The following is a 16,064-nucleotide window of genomic DNA, read 5'->3' on the forward strand; positions in this document are numbered from 1 at the left end:
CTTCCAGACCACTGTCATCGATTCATCAGCACACAATGAAAAGAGTCTCCATCGTTAGGCAGAAAATCCCTCTCTGGTTTCAACTCTCTTCTCACTACCACCATTTCCTTTTGTCTTCTTCCCCCAATTTCCTGAAACCTCCCGCCACCAGCTATAGCTTTTTTCCCTCTTCAAGGTTCAGTAATTGGATCCCTTCCAGGTAATTTTTGCTCCCTACCATTCCTCGAAATTTGTGATCACCACTAACCTCCATGTTTGCCCAAAGTGACAGACAGCTTGGGGCTCACCTTCTAGAGGCCACTTCCAGGAGCACGGGCTATGGTCTATTTCTCTGCCATGAGGACGACCCTCCTGGGCTTCAGCGACACTCCATTCTCACTGTTTTCTACACTGCACCTCCTGTCTCTTCTCAGTCATCTTCAGAGACTCCCCCCCTAATTCCTACACAGAGGGGATTTCATTCCCAGAAGGCTCTTATCTTCTAACAAACTCTCCACGTGGTCCCCTCCAGCCCCATTCCTTTAGCTACCTTATAGGCTCCTAACCTTTCTTATCTCCACTCCCAATCTCAGTTCTGCTTTCATGTTCATATGAACATCACTTATATCACATTTATCGTCGCTTTGATATCTAATCAGTGCATCAATGTAACATATCCAAGATCAAAACAGGGGGCTGGAGAGATGACCAAGCATTTGTTCTTGCAGAGTACCCAAGTTTGATTCCTAGAATCAATATGGAGGTTCATAAGTGCACAGAACTTCAGTTTCAGGGAATAAGACACCATTTTGAACCTCTCTGGGGTCCTGGATGCATATGGTGCACAAATGTCGACTCGGGCACACACACATGCACATAAACCCACAAATGTTCAGAATCCCACCCATTCTAGCACCACTGTGCTAAGTACTCCCTCGTTCCCGCCTCAGTTACCCTACAAGCCTTCCAGCTCCTTTCTATCCCAACTGTGCCACATTCTCTCTGCCTCAATTTTACTCCTCTCAAGTAATTCTCAGTCCTTTCAAATTACTATGTTTTCCCAAACTTTCCCAGTCGCTTCTCATGTGCAAAACTAAACTCGGATCTTCTTGTAAGCCATGGAGCTGCCACCCGAGCCCTGCCTCGCCATCCAAGCTCATCTCTTACCGCTACAAGATAATTAAATTATCATATAGAGACACATATATGAATATATGTTAATGAGAAAATTGCCTCTGTGGCCCTTATGCGCCTCAAACTCATCTCCACTTATGCTCTCTGTTCCTGCCCCGCCCCCTGCTGCCACACTGACTCACAGATCTCCGCACAGCTAAGCTGCCTTGTCCTCAGTCTCCATTTCATCCTCATGGTCTCAATCCTGGTCTAACACAACAGTGTTGAAGGCACAAGCCAATAAATGTTCACGTATGACGTTGCTATGAATGTGACCGCACGCTTCAGCTTAATACATACACAAAGGGCGAGGTGATGCTGTCACTCACTTTGCGTTGTTTTACGGAGTCCAGTTTTATGAGCCAGTACGAGGCCACTTTTGTCTTGTAGTGCTTCCAGTTCCCCATGATCTGTGGGGAAGAGACGTCAACAGATTTAACCCAGAGTGCTCACCAAGGTCGTAGATAAGTGTGTTAGCTTAGAATAACTAACTAGAATAGTTATACTATTCTATAGTTATAGAATAGAATACTTAGAAATGTATTCATTTCTGCAGTGGAAACACCATTAGACTACTTAATAACGAAACTCCACTCATAGAGAGATACCCGCAAAGACTCAAGCCAGAGGTTCGAAATCCAAAGCTTTTTCTTCCTTTTCACTAAGAATATCATCACTCAATGAATAAAAGTCAGAAATCTGTAGACAAACATGTTTTAGACAGAAATCCAACCTAGAGGGTTTGCACCCTGCTATGTTGCCCACCTAGTAATAGAATATTAAATAATACATTAAAAGATAGCTTATATCCAATTAGGATTCTACTAACCCATTCTCTCTATGACCTCTATCACAATAGCATTTCTCAACATATATTCTAGTAGCATATACAGTAGCACACATTTAAGTCTGGAACATAGTAGACAGGCAGCAAAGAATCTAATGTATGATATTAGTTATGTTTGATTAATTATATATGCCTAAAAATATCCTTTATAATCATAATAGTCACAAATACTAGATCTACGTTCTCATCTTCTAATAAAAATTAGCCTTAGCAGGGCTGCAATGAGAGCCCAGTGGCTAACAGCATTTGTTACTCTCGTAGAGGACCTGGGTTTGATTTCCAGCACCCATCTGGTGATGCATAAATGTAACTCTTGTTCTAGGGGATTCGACACTTTCTTTGACCTCTGAGCATCGGGCACACATGTGGCGTGCATACATGCATGCAAGCAAAGTACTCAAACAAATAAAATAAACAAATTGTAAAAGAAAATGACAGATCATAAAAACAAACAGAAAATGATGTGTTTAGTACACTTACTGGCTTTCCTTAAAAATAAAAACTGTCAAAATAAGTAACCACTTATCCAGCTGGTGGCACAGTGCCGTGGGCAAAGGTGTCCACTGCCACGTGTGACAACCGGAATTAAGGCGCTGGTACACGCATGGCAGTAGGAGACAACTGGCTCCCTGGAGTTGTCTCTTGGCCTCACATGTATGGCATGGCTTGCATCCACTCATGCACATACAAACACTAAACAAAAAAATAAGTAAGTGTAATTCAAAATTGTAAAACTTATCTAGCACAATGTCTGATACTGAATCTAAAGTTTCTTTTGTTGTAACAAGTAGCAGCTCCCCCACAAGCAACATACCACTTTCACATTTGAAAAGTGTTTATTACCAAAACTGTAAAACATTTTGATACTTTATTATAATTATCTAATAACAAAACATTATGTCCTTACGGATTTTTTACAACAAGGAAACTTTTTCTTATTATTATTTCTATACATGATTTATAAAGCAATGTGAACAGTAAAATGAGCCAGTGCAAACTGTGGTTGTTATTCTTCATATGACCACTAGATGGTGCCTTGTCTTCTGGGGAAAAAAATCAGAGCCTTCCTACCCTACTCCAAACAGCATTCTACAGCTGAAGAATGACCTAAGAATGGCCATTTAGAAAGCGTGTTGGATGCAGGAAAAAAATGTTCTTCCACCAGATCATTTCAGTAACCTTAGACATTCTTTTCTAAGATAGGAGCTGAGCATCGGAAACTGCGGTTTCCAAAGCCTCCACTGGGTGGCAAAAGAAAATAACTCAGCCAGACTGTTCCAACACATGATGTGCTAGGCATCACCTTTAAATCTTCTTGTCGTTTCCCAGAGGGGCACTGCTATTCTCATCGCATCTCTTTTCACCTTAGACTTCTTCAACTCAATACACTTTTACACAGAAAAGTTTATCCTGATATTTCTTTGATCGTGAAGAACAGTTATTTGATGTTAATTATTCTCACTTGACAGCCTCATTAGATAACAAAATGTTCCTAATATCTAAAATGAAAGTTTCTGGGGCCTAGAGGGAATATAATTACATTTCCTATGCAATTAAGTACAATTCGACAAGAAAACACATTTTTCTATAGATGTATAGGAGGCATGTGTCTATGTACATGTGTGTGCAGTGCACATGGATGCGAGTGTGCATGTACATGCTTGTGCATGAATATGCACACCTGTGGATGACAGAGCTCAGTCCTGGTGGTCTGTCCTCCAGGTGGCAACTGCCTTGCATTTTTAAGATCCAACCTCTCACTGGGAACTGGGGCTCACCAGGTAGCCTGGGGGAGCTGCCATCAAGTTACAGGAATCCTCCTGACTCTGCCTTCCGCTTCGCAGAGCTGAGACTACAGGTGCATGTCTCCATGCCAGGCTCTTGTGTAAGTTCTGGGGATCCAACTCAAGAGTTCATGCTTGCCCTGCAAGCATGTTGCCAACGGGTCAAGAGTTCATGCTTGCCCTGCAAGCATGTTGCCAATGGGTCCTGTCTCCCGGTCCCTGGAAACACACGTTCACACTCGCTGGATACTCACATCTTCGATCAGCAGCTCGGACTCCGCATCTGACTTCCCTGGGAAGCGGACCCTCATGTCCTTCAGAACAAACAAGGTCTGGCTTGTAAGGTCGTCTTCCTGTTCTTTTGTTTTCAACTGCCGCAAAGACCCGTTCTTAAATTTGAAAGAATACAGAGATGTGGAGGGGGGGTCTTACTTCACTGTGCCAGTATCATTTAAAAGATATCTCTAGGTAAAAATTATCTGCTTTTAATCTTTTATATGGACATTTGTGAATTTTTAGCATTAAATTGGTTATTATTAGCAAGGATATCTTTCATGTTTCCTCCTGGTTGCATTTTATCTTGCTCAAGGTATAAATATTAAATATGAGTATTTTTAAAGGGCTTCCTATTCTCTTTCATTTACTACAAATTCTTGGTTTAGAAAATAAAATCAGCCATTGTTATGAAATGAGATGCAATGAATTCACTTGCATCTCCTGAGTTTTACCCTGGCAGACATCAGTGTTAGTGAAACAAAGACTTTAGATAAATCTCTGGTCCAGCTCCAGGAAACTATAAAAGACCAGACCCACAGACTATCTCAACTGTAAGTTTCTGTAGTTTATGCAGAAAAGGGGAAACGACATGTTAATTTAGTATGCAGAAAGCATTCTGAACAGCATTGTACCTAGGCTCTATAAACAGAATTTATCAGGTTTTAAACTACTAATCTAGTATCTTAAGAGTTATTTTTCATACAATAAATGTGCTTGTGTCTACAGACGCCAATAACCACTGCAAAGCCATGCATTTACTTAGATGCTTGCCAACAGCATTACCCCTCCTGTATCAGGAAACAGAAAATAAAGCAATACTTCTTTCCACCCATCCTTGAGGTCTGTGATATGCTGGGGTTTACGATACGTGAACAATACAATTTCCAAAGGTCATGAGTCGAAATGCAGAAGGAATCAGGGGTTCCATTCATCATCTGCTCAACCGACCCCTTTGCTACCTACATTTGCTACCTACATTCTGAGTACAGCATTTTCTGCAACCTTGAAAGGGCATGATTGATCAATAAATAGCTTACCACCAGAGAGTGAGAGCCGGGAGAGCTGGCATCGGTACTGTTAGGCACGTGTCTCGTGTAGGAGGAAGCACGGTTTAAGGAATGTGACCGAGAGGCTGAAGTTGATCGTGCTAACGGTATCACTTGCTGAGAAGAAAAGGGGCGCACATCCCCGTTGGAAGATAAGTGAGCAGAGATGGACCGAGGGCAGCTGACGGAACGCCTCATGGAATCTAGCGGTGATGGAGAAGCGGTGCTGTTAGTACACTTTCCTCCCTATTCGGTCACCACAGACTAAAGTTTAGAGCAGGCCGTGACTGGATGGCAAGGTTCAAACCCTAGACATCATCACAAGAGGGGAAATTTGGTATTAATTCTTCAATTTGAACAGCACACGTGGTACAAACAGTTCTGGCACAGGAGGAACGGTTGCACCGGGGAACGCTGCAGACAGGACTTCAATTCTACGTTCTTAAAGTGAGGAGCATTTGAGAAACAAGGAAGGGGATGCACACTCATGAGGCACTTGTGAGCCAGGCATCCTCCAAGATCCTGCACCTTGATGTCATGCTTAACAGAAACCTCTGTAAGGTGTGTGTGTGTTTATGTATGTTGAGTGCAGGAACATCCAAGCCACGGCACACATAAAGAGTTCAGTTTTCAGCTCCCACCTTCAGCCTTGTTTGAGACAAGGTCTCCTCATCATCATCACTCACAGCTGTGGACACAAGAGTAGCTGTCACCACCATCATCCAGAGGATGTCCAGAGGACAGGGATTCTTGTGGCTTCCCCTCCCCCACCCACATCCTACCGTAGGAACACAGAATTACAGACATGATACTGCGCCTGGCATCACCTGGGTTCTGGGAACCTGCACTCAAGTCCTCACACTGACACAGCAATTATCCAGCCACTGAATCGTCTCTCTAGCCAAGAGAGGGAATTTCTATTGTCTGGTTTTCTAAAAAGAACCTTCCCAAAGGACCACAGCAAGATGGTGGCCAAGGTCAGTTGCCTCAAGTCCTCACCACTGAATGCTAACAGCCTCCACTTTCCTATAATGCCACAATTATCTATTAGCCTTGGGTGGAAACTGGCTATTAGAGTCTCTGTGTAGGTTGGAGATTTTACATTTTACAGAAAAGATCACAGGAAGAAGGAAAGGAGAACAGAGACGGGGTAAAGAGATAAGGTATAGAATCCAAGGCCTCTGGTTAGAGTCACAGAACATAAGAATAGTATGAAGAATATTTGAATGGAATTTAAATATAATAGACTAGTAAAAGAGCTGCAACAAAATGGTGGTCTTATTCTTTCTCTCTCTCTCTCTCTCTCTCTCTCTCTCTCTCTCTCACACACACACACACACACACACACACACACACACACACACACAAAGAATTTCAACAGCAAATTTAAGTGAAGAAAAAAATTAAGTCAAAGAACGGGACTGTTCTCAGAATAAACATCTAATGAAACCATCAACTATCTGCCCTTGTGCATTCTGGGAACACTGATGAAAGCGAAGCACATGGCCATGGTAAGCTGCCTCATGACCTGGGAAAAGATAATTGCTCAACACCGTCAGCATTTTTATCTTTTCTTCTGCTTGTTTGTCCTGTAGATCCTCCATTCTGGATTTGTTCTCTGCTTGGAGAATAGATCAATCTTCATTAATGAAATATTTTAATTAAACTCACATGAAGCCAGGTTGCATACCAAAATATCTCTCTTCTCGGCTGTTGAAAAGAATTCAAAGTTTCATAAAGGTGATGGTTATGAATGGCAGATTTAGGGGTGCACTGGTAAAAGTAAAACTGTTTCTTTATGTTCTGGAGAGCATAAAATACATGCTCATTCAAGTTTTAGGAGATGCTGTTTAAAAACAAAACAAAAAAACTTGTTTGTTGCAAGTATTAGCATCCTTCTCTCTTTAACCCAGCACTCCGGAACGGTACATTGTATAGGAGCAGAAAACTAGCCAGCCTACCCTTTAAAAATATTAGTTACAAAGGTCACATATTTAACATACAACAATAATACAAAGGGCATGTCTTCAAAAAAAAAAAGAATTCTAAACCATTTGCTCCAAGCTACACTGTAGGTCAAACCTAAGGTAAAGACTGAATAGGTAAAACCTGCTCATTGGTCAGAAGCAAATATCTTCTCAAATCAGCTCAGATGTTTTTGCTTTTCACCTACATACCCGGAAATTCAGACAAGAAAACTAAAGCAGCTTGACACACTTGTGGTAGATTAGGAAACAGTTGTGACTTAACATCTATAAATTATGAGAGAAGAAAGTCTTTTATGCTGTGTCTGAGGCTGTAACAACACCCTAAGTCCATCGTCTGCACAAGGAAGTGTTACTCATGGTCTGGATTCGGTCCTTGGTCATCAGTTTATGGAGGATTTGTGGTTATAAGACTCCTACTGTAAGATTAAAGAAAGACTATGAAACAAAGTGAAACCCTTGCTATAATCTCTGCCTAAATATACAATAAGGAAATAAATGTGCAGTTGAATTAGACTGACTTAAAATCTCTACATCAAAATGTGTTTTAACTCCGCATCCTACTTTATGACACTCTGTCTGACCAGGGCTCTTTAGGCTATTGGCCCCAGAGCATAGAACAGTCTCAGAGTTGTAAAACTCTACAGAAATTTTCCTTTCCCTGACCCGTAGCCCTCATAGATTCAAGCTATGAAATAGTAGTCACATTAGCTAACAGGCAAGGGATCTAAAACCCAGAAAAATCTCAACACAAAAATGTCAGATTCCAGAATAAAAACCGAGTCATATCATCCAGAGACACACTTACGGGATCCTTAAGGAAAAGACGTGAGGGAGTCTAACTTACAATTACTGATACTTGGAAAATTTCAGTCAATATGATGGAACACAGTACATTGTTTCCTCTCCAAATACAAAAAAAAAAAAAAAACCTTCCTTGACAAGAGCAGCGGGAACATGTATCTTTATGGAATATTTGGGGGAAAAGAAAACCAAAGGGCTATTCCTCTGAATTCTTCATGTATTAGTTCTTCATTCCTCGGGCTCTTTGCTACAAGTCTCAAAGGCCAGTTTTGAAACACATTATCAGGCCCCATAAATACTAAACATTGCTGGAGATCAGATGTGCAAAAGCTCCAGCTATGTTTACTGCAATGCTGAGCTGGCTGCTTTGGTGGAACTTTAGGACACCGTGTGCTATGCAAATGGCTGTGCGACATGGGTGTTAAGATCGTCCTAGTTCAGAAGTGGCAGCAAGCAGGTGTTTTGTAAGGAAAATTGAGATAATTAGGTTCTATATTTGAGGGGGAGTGCCAAATCAAGAGGCCAGACCATGGACATCTGGGATTGAAGAAAGGAAAAGAAAGAGAGTGAAGAGAGAGAGAGAGAGAGAGAGAGAGAGAGAGAGAGAGAGAGAGAGAGAGAGAGAGAGAGGAAGAAGAGGAGGAGGAGGAGAGAAGAGAAGAGAAGAGAAGAGAAGAGAAGAGAAGAGAAGAGAAGAGAAGAGAAGAGAAGAGAAGATAGAAGAGAGAAGTTGGTTGCTTTCCTAAATACTCAGGATGTGCCCAAAGTCCTGACTGACTGCTTACCCAGGATGGAAGTGAAAAGGAGAAAAATCTCAACTGCTTCAGAGCTCTGTGTCTTAGGGACACATCAAGTCAATGCCTAGGAGAGGATGGGCACATTTAAATTAGGTGACAGTGATAACGAAGTAGGCAAAAGGTAGACACTGAAGCAGAGATGATGTGGCCCCCAACGAGAACTCATTCTGCCTAAAAGAGTTGTCCCATGTTTCTAAAACCCATGGCACAACTGAGCATACAAACAATAGAAGATAGAAGGAAGGACCCTCAATTCCATCCAATCCCTACTTGCAAAGGCTGAGAGGGGACGGACTGGGCTCTGGCCAGGTAAAGAATACAAGGGATAGAATACGGGTCCCCTCACACATGACAACACTTCTTTTGGCCCAAGGACTTTTTATTGAGTTCGAGAGTTTCAATTCTATAGCTCTTCGTGTAACCACGTAGGAGAGATTGACTTACTGGATTGTTGGATTAGTTTGCAGTGACTGGTGTGTTTAAGGTTATACGGGGCTTGGTCTCGTCTCTTCTGGTACAGTTCCTTTTCATTCTCATCCAGTTCAGAACTGCCGCCGCTGCTGCTGTCACAGCTGCTCTCGCTGCTGTAGTAAGACTTCTGCTTCTTCATCACCTCTGCACATTCTGGCATGCAACACAGGGGCTAAGACACAGTGACACGCCATGTGTTTAGAATCCCCTGGAGAGTCATTATTTTTAATTCCCCTCCCCCATGCTCCCTGCTTATTGGTGAATAAGGAAGTCTCTCTCTACTGTTTGGTACTTTTTAGCCAGTAGAGCACACACTACTGTGAAGTTTCCTTAAATACTCCTCCTCCAATTAGATGGCTCGGTCCTGATGAGGACAATGCTGTTTCTATATAACTGCAATAAAGAGAACAGTTTCTGCAAACAAAGAACAAAAATATTTGATCGAAAAAATATAACTATCATAAACTATCAGAGCCCATCTATCAGCTCAGATGATGAGCAGGAAGTAAGGCATTGCTAACATGCTCACATGAGTAGCTCATGGTTGATAGTTATTTATTCATTCATTTATTTTCTTTCGAATTGAACCCAAGGCTGGTCTCATCAAACTTTTCTGTATATTTGGGAAAATAAACATTTTACTAACTTTGTTATGGATGACTTGAGACCTTTCATAGAGGATTTCTAACTCTGACACAGTCTGGCCACAGGGGGTTAACTGCTTTATGTCATCAGTGTGACAACTTACAACATGGCATATGAAAATCATTATGGTATGAAGCTTCTTGGACAGAGTGACTCTGCACAGGTCTGATTATTGTGACGCTATGCACTAATATTTCCAACAGAATCAACCTACTTCCACTCCTCATGATAGATAAAGATACAGGTGAAGGGACAGCAAGAGAGCTGGGATGGCCTCACTTCAGAAAGTGTGTGCACAGTGGAGAGCAAGACAGTTCTGTAACTCAATTGTTTTAAGCCTGCTGGCTAAACACACCATACACTCCCTGTTCCTGCTGAGACAGGCTGCTGCAGTTGGATACTAGCAGCTTTGGTGTTACTGTATATCATAATGGATTCTTTCGATGCCATGGGAGTTTACGGAAATAAGCTATGTCCTTCCAGTGTGTCAGTATACGATGAGAGGAGGAAGGGAGAAACATTCTAAAAAGTGTCTAGAATACAAAGCAATCCAAAACATGATGATGTAAAAGGTACAGCTTGTGCCAAAAAATGAAATACAACTAAAGTGGGAAAGGAGCTGAACACACTAGGTACCAACTTGTCTTTAAACATATGCTCTCCTTTTGATAGTCTAATATTTACAGAGTACTAAAAATGTTCAAGCAGAAATGCACAAAAACGCTTGCCAGTAACACAGTCATCAAACACACTGACAACCTTGGCAAACATGAACCTCAGAGAAAAGATGTCTCTTCAGAAGTTTAGCATACCCCGGAAGAACAGGGGCACGATCGGGTTTGCAGGGTGCCTTCCTTCAAGCAGTACACAGCTTATGCTTTTCCAGACACTGGCTACATAATTGTTCAGCCCTATACAAAAAAGTCTCAGAGGAAGTGGACCACTGAACCTTCATGTTATGCACGCATTTAGGACTTTTTAACCAACATACTGGTCAAGCAATAAGTAAATAAGAGTCATAGCAATACAAACTCTGAGTAATACTCTAACTATAAGATGGGATTTCAAAAGTGCCACGATGTTATGACACAAATTGTGTTACTTAATTCTATTTACAGTTTAATTATGAAGCCGAGAAGATATAAAAATACATAAATGTATAGATATAAACAACTTTTGGGTGCCAACTTAAGAACATCACTACTGCTTTATGTGTTATTTGTCTGGCTAATTAATGTTCCTAAAATTTTTAAATAAGTAAGACGCTATTATTCATCCTAGCACAAAGTTAACAAAGGACATTTCAAATTATTCTTCAGCTAATGAAGACCTTGGAGACAGGTGTTCGCCATGAAGCACTGCCTCTCTGAAATGGAAGCTCTCTTTAGAAGTTTGGGTCACTTTAGACACCCTGATAAAACTTCAATAAAAACTATAGATACCGTTCTACATTAATTATGCTGTGCTCATCTACTTAGAAATGCTTCTGACTTTAACAACTAAATAATTAAGGAATTACTCAATCCATTTCATTTCAGCAAATCCACTCTTAACTCTTCCTGTTCACCTCAGATGACAAAAGTTGGAAAATACACAATGGGAGCTCTTCCCTGAGACCCATCACACTTTCCTTTGGGTGGCAAGTCTATGTAAGTAATATGAAAGAAAATAAAGGCTGCCTCAGGGCCTTTCTAGCATGGATGTTCTGTCCCTAGGTAGTCCCAAGCTGGTTTTAGCGAACTGTGATGATTGTTATGCAAAGCTTAGAGACTCCAGGGATACAACTGGTTGGTGCAAGGTACCTACAAGATATTCAAAGCTTAAAAACTCCTCAAATGTTTTCACAAATGGATTCACACGGGCATTCACTTTTCTAGATAATCTAAGTAGTATATCTGTTGCGCAGGAATTTTCAGCTGAGAATGATGTCTAACGTCTGAGGTCTTCACACATGTACCCCTTGCCAGGATCCCCTTGCATTATTTTCATTTCTTCCTCCTAAAGTCACAACTCGCACACTTCCCTCATACCTGGTACAGCAACACAACTACAGGGCTCTGTCTGGAATGTCCCTCCTCAACCACACGAGCAGGGCTCATTTTACATCTCCAGTTCAAATGGAAATGCTACCAGTAGGCTGTCATCTGTCAACCCTTGTCATTTACACTCTATTCAAATACTCACCTCCTACACCTTGCTTTGACAAATACCTATCTACTCTCCAACTAGCTAACAAGGATCTTTTGAGCACATTCGACAATTCTGACCAATAGATTTTGGGAACATGTGATGTGTTAGACTCTCTTAGGTGCTACAGTTAGGATGAAAATCCATTTCCCGCCTTCAAGGTATTCACAATCTCACACAAATAATGACTCATCGCAAAAGCTCTAAAATAGCATGACGTATGGGAAAGAGGTGGAGGAGGAGTTATGAAACTTAAGTCTACACAGTGGTGCCAGGGCAAGTTCACAGAGTATCCATGTGCAGCCTTGTTAGGAGGGAGTCTCAATCGATCTAGCAACATATCGATGAGGGTTCTTCTCTCCACTGTTTACTAACAGGTATTAAAGCATGAAAACCTAACAAACCTGACTATGAATGCAGAGATGGCTTGACAATGCTGAAATAGAGATAAAAAGCAACACACTGAAAAATGTGTCTATGATTTCTCAAATTCAACTTCTTGCTTCCCTGCTGCTGAAGAATGTGTCATATATGAAACTGTAGAAACATCACCACAAAACAGATGTGAAGTAAAGCAAGCATCTGCCTCTCTTTGCCTACACAACAGCTTTTCCCATTCCTAAGCGCTGAATTTATTTTTATGAACACACTGTCAATGTCACTGCGTCAGCAAAAGAAGAGCTAGCTCCCCAAGACTACACAGCACAGAGATCCTGATATCAGTGCTTATTTACACACCGTTCACATGGCTATGCGGTGGAGCTGACCCAAATGTCAACAGCAGAGGAACAGACAAGGAAAATGTGGTCCACATACACAATAAAATTTTCAGCCATTAAGAAACCAAAATCATGTAATTTATAGAAAAACAGATGCAACTGAAGATAGCCATATCAGATGAACTAAGACAGTCTCAGATAAATATTGCAAATTTTCTTTCAGTCACGGTTCCTGTATTTTATACAGATACATAAAACCATTCACACACATTTAATATAATAGTAAGAATAAAAGAGCTTAGGAAGACAAGGGAAACTAATGACATAGGAGGAGGGCAAGAAAAGGGAGAACAGAATCATGCTAAACTAAACATACAATGTGGACATGCACAGTACGGCAACTAGGCAGACAGATAGAAGGGGCTCCCTATTAGCAATGAGGATATACACTGTACAGGAATTAGATAAACGGATATAATGACTCCCCATTAATGTACCTCTAGAGCCACCATCTGCTTTATCTATAATCCTATACATTTCTTTGTTAGTTATTTATCTGGGACTGTAACAAAAGTCTGACATTGAACTTGGAAGAGGGAAGTCCTCCTCACTCCAGCCTATCTGAGTCACTAAGCATTCATTAGCACTTGGCAATAAACCAAAAATCTAAAGGCAGCCAAAGAAAGAACGCTTGCGAGTGTGAGTTCACACCATTTGCCTGTTTTTACCTTTACTGGGCACAAAATTCCTAAAGTTCCTATACATCATAGTTCTTACAGGAAATATCTAGGAGGAATGGCTTCCCCTTTGACATGGACTTTGGCACTATGCAAGGCAGAGACATTTCACCTTTGGTCCTCGGATTCTGGTAGTTTTTCCCATCAGTTTTTCATCATCAATTTCACATTGTTCCAGGAGATCCAAAATATCTTCCTCCTTCAAAAACATGATTAGAATTGTGATCATTAAGCAAATACAGACCTTTAATAAGTTCATTAATCTCGACCAGCTCATGTACAGTGATTATTCTAGAAGCTATGCAGTGGCAATTACTCAGATGAAAGAAGGGAATATAAAAGACAAACTCTCCCAGAAACTTATCAAAATCTGGTGATAAGCATAATACACAGCTAAGTCCATTGTGTAATCACCATATGCAAGCAAGTCCTTTCCAGCATACTACGAAAATCTCAGAGCACCCAACTTTACTAAATGAGTTCACTGAGCACTAAGATATGTAAAAGTCCATGCTCATTTCCCAGGCTTCATCCTATTAATCTAATCATTCCTATACTGATTAGCATAATTTAATATTAAAACTTGACCCATGAAAACTGGCCTGAGCATTTCTTTTAAAAAGAATTTAATGTTAGAATTTGGTTAATGGGAACCATTTAGTGAAGCTACTTAGAAACATTTGTTGTTGCAAGAATATTTTACTGTCTTAGGAAATATTTTCATTCTAGGACTATTACTGGTAGAGGAAATCTCTACATACTTCCTCTTATGCTCCTCTAAATTTATTTTGAAGTCAAAAGTAAAAAATATGAGACTATACACCACCATTGGAAGTTGAGTAAAACTGAACAACTGTATAATAAACCATCTCATCGCGTGATCCAGGCCCAAACACTAACAAAACTATGTTCATATAGCTGTGATTTAAACCTCAATATTCCTTTAAGGTTTACTGGAAAAAAAACTAGGAATCACAGCTCACAATAGAAATGTATTCCAGTCTAGGAAGGATGACTCTTAACATGCAAACGATTCAGTCTATGATTCTACAAAAGAATATATAGACAGAATCATTACAAACTCAAAAACAGTATCTGGAAGATTTTGTTCAGAAAAAAGAAAATAATGAAAAAATTTTCATCCTAAAAACTCCAGATGAACTACCAGTCACATATTTTAAAACAGAAAGCTACAGATGAACAAAGAGTAAAGAAATTAAATTCTCCAGTTAGGGTTAGTTCTTCTCTAGAGGGCAGAGAGGGGAAATCACTTTCCACTTTGGGGTCCTCCATCAAATGTTGGCAGAGGTGAGTAGAGGCAAGGCTGCCATGGATAACTTCTACTAGGTAAAGCCTGTCACCTTTAGACATTATCAGGGTGAAATATGAAGAGAGCCCACATAGAACTAGAGACCTTCAGCCAGCTCCCAGGTGTGCCAACATCTTAAGTAACCACCCAGACATGTGAGTGAGGCCACCTAGGCATGCTAGCCGCAGTTAAGGGCAAGCACATCTTCCCCCACACAATTCATTCCAAAGTAAGATCAGACCAGGAACCACTCAGCTGTTACCAGTCAGGACCATACAATAAGAAGCAAATAAATATAGAAGTTTGTTATGCTGCAATAGATACCTAGTAAATCTTGCACTAGGATAAAGGAAGAGAGAAGGGGAGAAAGAAAGAGGGAGGAAAAAAGAGTAGAGAAAATAGACAAGGGAAAAGAAAGAAAAATGAGAGAGATGGGAAGAGAAGAAAGGAAAAGAATACAGAAGTAATGTGGAAGGTCCTTCTGTACACTGTGAATATGTGTTGTCCTTACTGATCGATCAATAAAGCTGCTTTGACCCATGGCAGAGTGAAATATAGTAAGGCAGGAAATCCAAGCACAGGGACAGGTGAAGAGGGGCAGGATCAAGAAAGACATCAGCAATTGACAGAGGAGTAATTGACAGAGGTAATGCCAAAGCATTACCAGTAAGCCCTGGGTCATCTGGTGATACACAGATTAATACAAATGGATAAATTTAAAAGTAAGAGCTAGCTAGTAATAAGCCTGAGCCATTGGCCAAACAATATAATTAATATTAAGCCTCTGAGTGATTATTTTATAAGCATCTGTGGGACTGGGCAAGACACAGAATATTTCCAGCTAAAAAGAATAGAGTTAAGGGGAAATGAAACAGATAAATGAAATGAAAGAGAGATGTGAGGGAGCATTTTATTTTTTAAAGATTTTTTGTGACAGGGCCTTGCTCTGTAGCCCAGGCTGCTCTTAAACTCAATATGCCATCTAAGCAATTCTTCTGCCTCAGTTTTCCAATTGTTAGGACTGCATGCCTGTGCTACTGCACTCACAACAGGAGAGGGAATTTTGATTACTTGCTCTCATTTGCCAAGTCTATGTAACATCAAGGCAAACTACTACAGTGTTGACTATAATTTAAACAATAATATCCCAAGTCATTAGGTTACCTTAATGCATTTCTTTATCCAGTTTCAGACATTATATTAGAAGAGATATTATAGTATAATGGAATTACAATGCAATATCAGAATTATCTGCTCAAAGTTTATCCTGGTATGCATCTTATTTATGAAGTTTCTTGGTTTTCT

The 16,064-nt window shown here is 40.5% G+C and overlaps 1 protein-coding gene across 3 annotated transcripts in view; it reads right to left on the reverse strand.

Moving 5' to 3' along the window:
• Ttll7 (tubulin tyrosine ligase like 7) overlaps window positions 1-16,064 on the reverse strand; it is a 121,265-nt gene that overhangs the window by 31,849 nt on the left and 73,352 nt on the right. For all 3 annotated transcript variants that reach the window (XM_048453614.3, XM_085677568.2, XM_048453615.3), the window contains 5 exons: window positions 13,563-13,649; window positions 9,136-9,334; window positions 5,097-5,308; window positions 4,038-4,172; window positions 1,482-1,562 (listed from right to left, as the gene is read on the reverse strand). In XM_048453614.3, coding sequence (XP_048309571.1) covers window positions 1,482-1,562; window positions 4,038-4,172; window positions 5,097-5,308; window positions 9,136-9,334; window positions 13,563-13,649 — 714 coding nt within the window. The remainder of the gene's footprint in view (window positions 1-1,481; window positions 1,563-4,037; window positions 4,173-5,096; window positions 5,309-9,135; window positions 9,335-13,562; window positions 13,650-16,064) is intronic.

This window comes from Myodes glareolus, chromosome 17 (genome assembly GCF_982192425.1).
Source record: "Myodes glareolus chromosome 17, mMyoGla1.1, whole genome shotgun sequence".
Lineage (NCBI taxonomy): Eukaryota > Metazoa > Chordata > Mammalia > Rodentia > Cricetidae > Myodes > Myodes glareolus.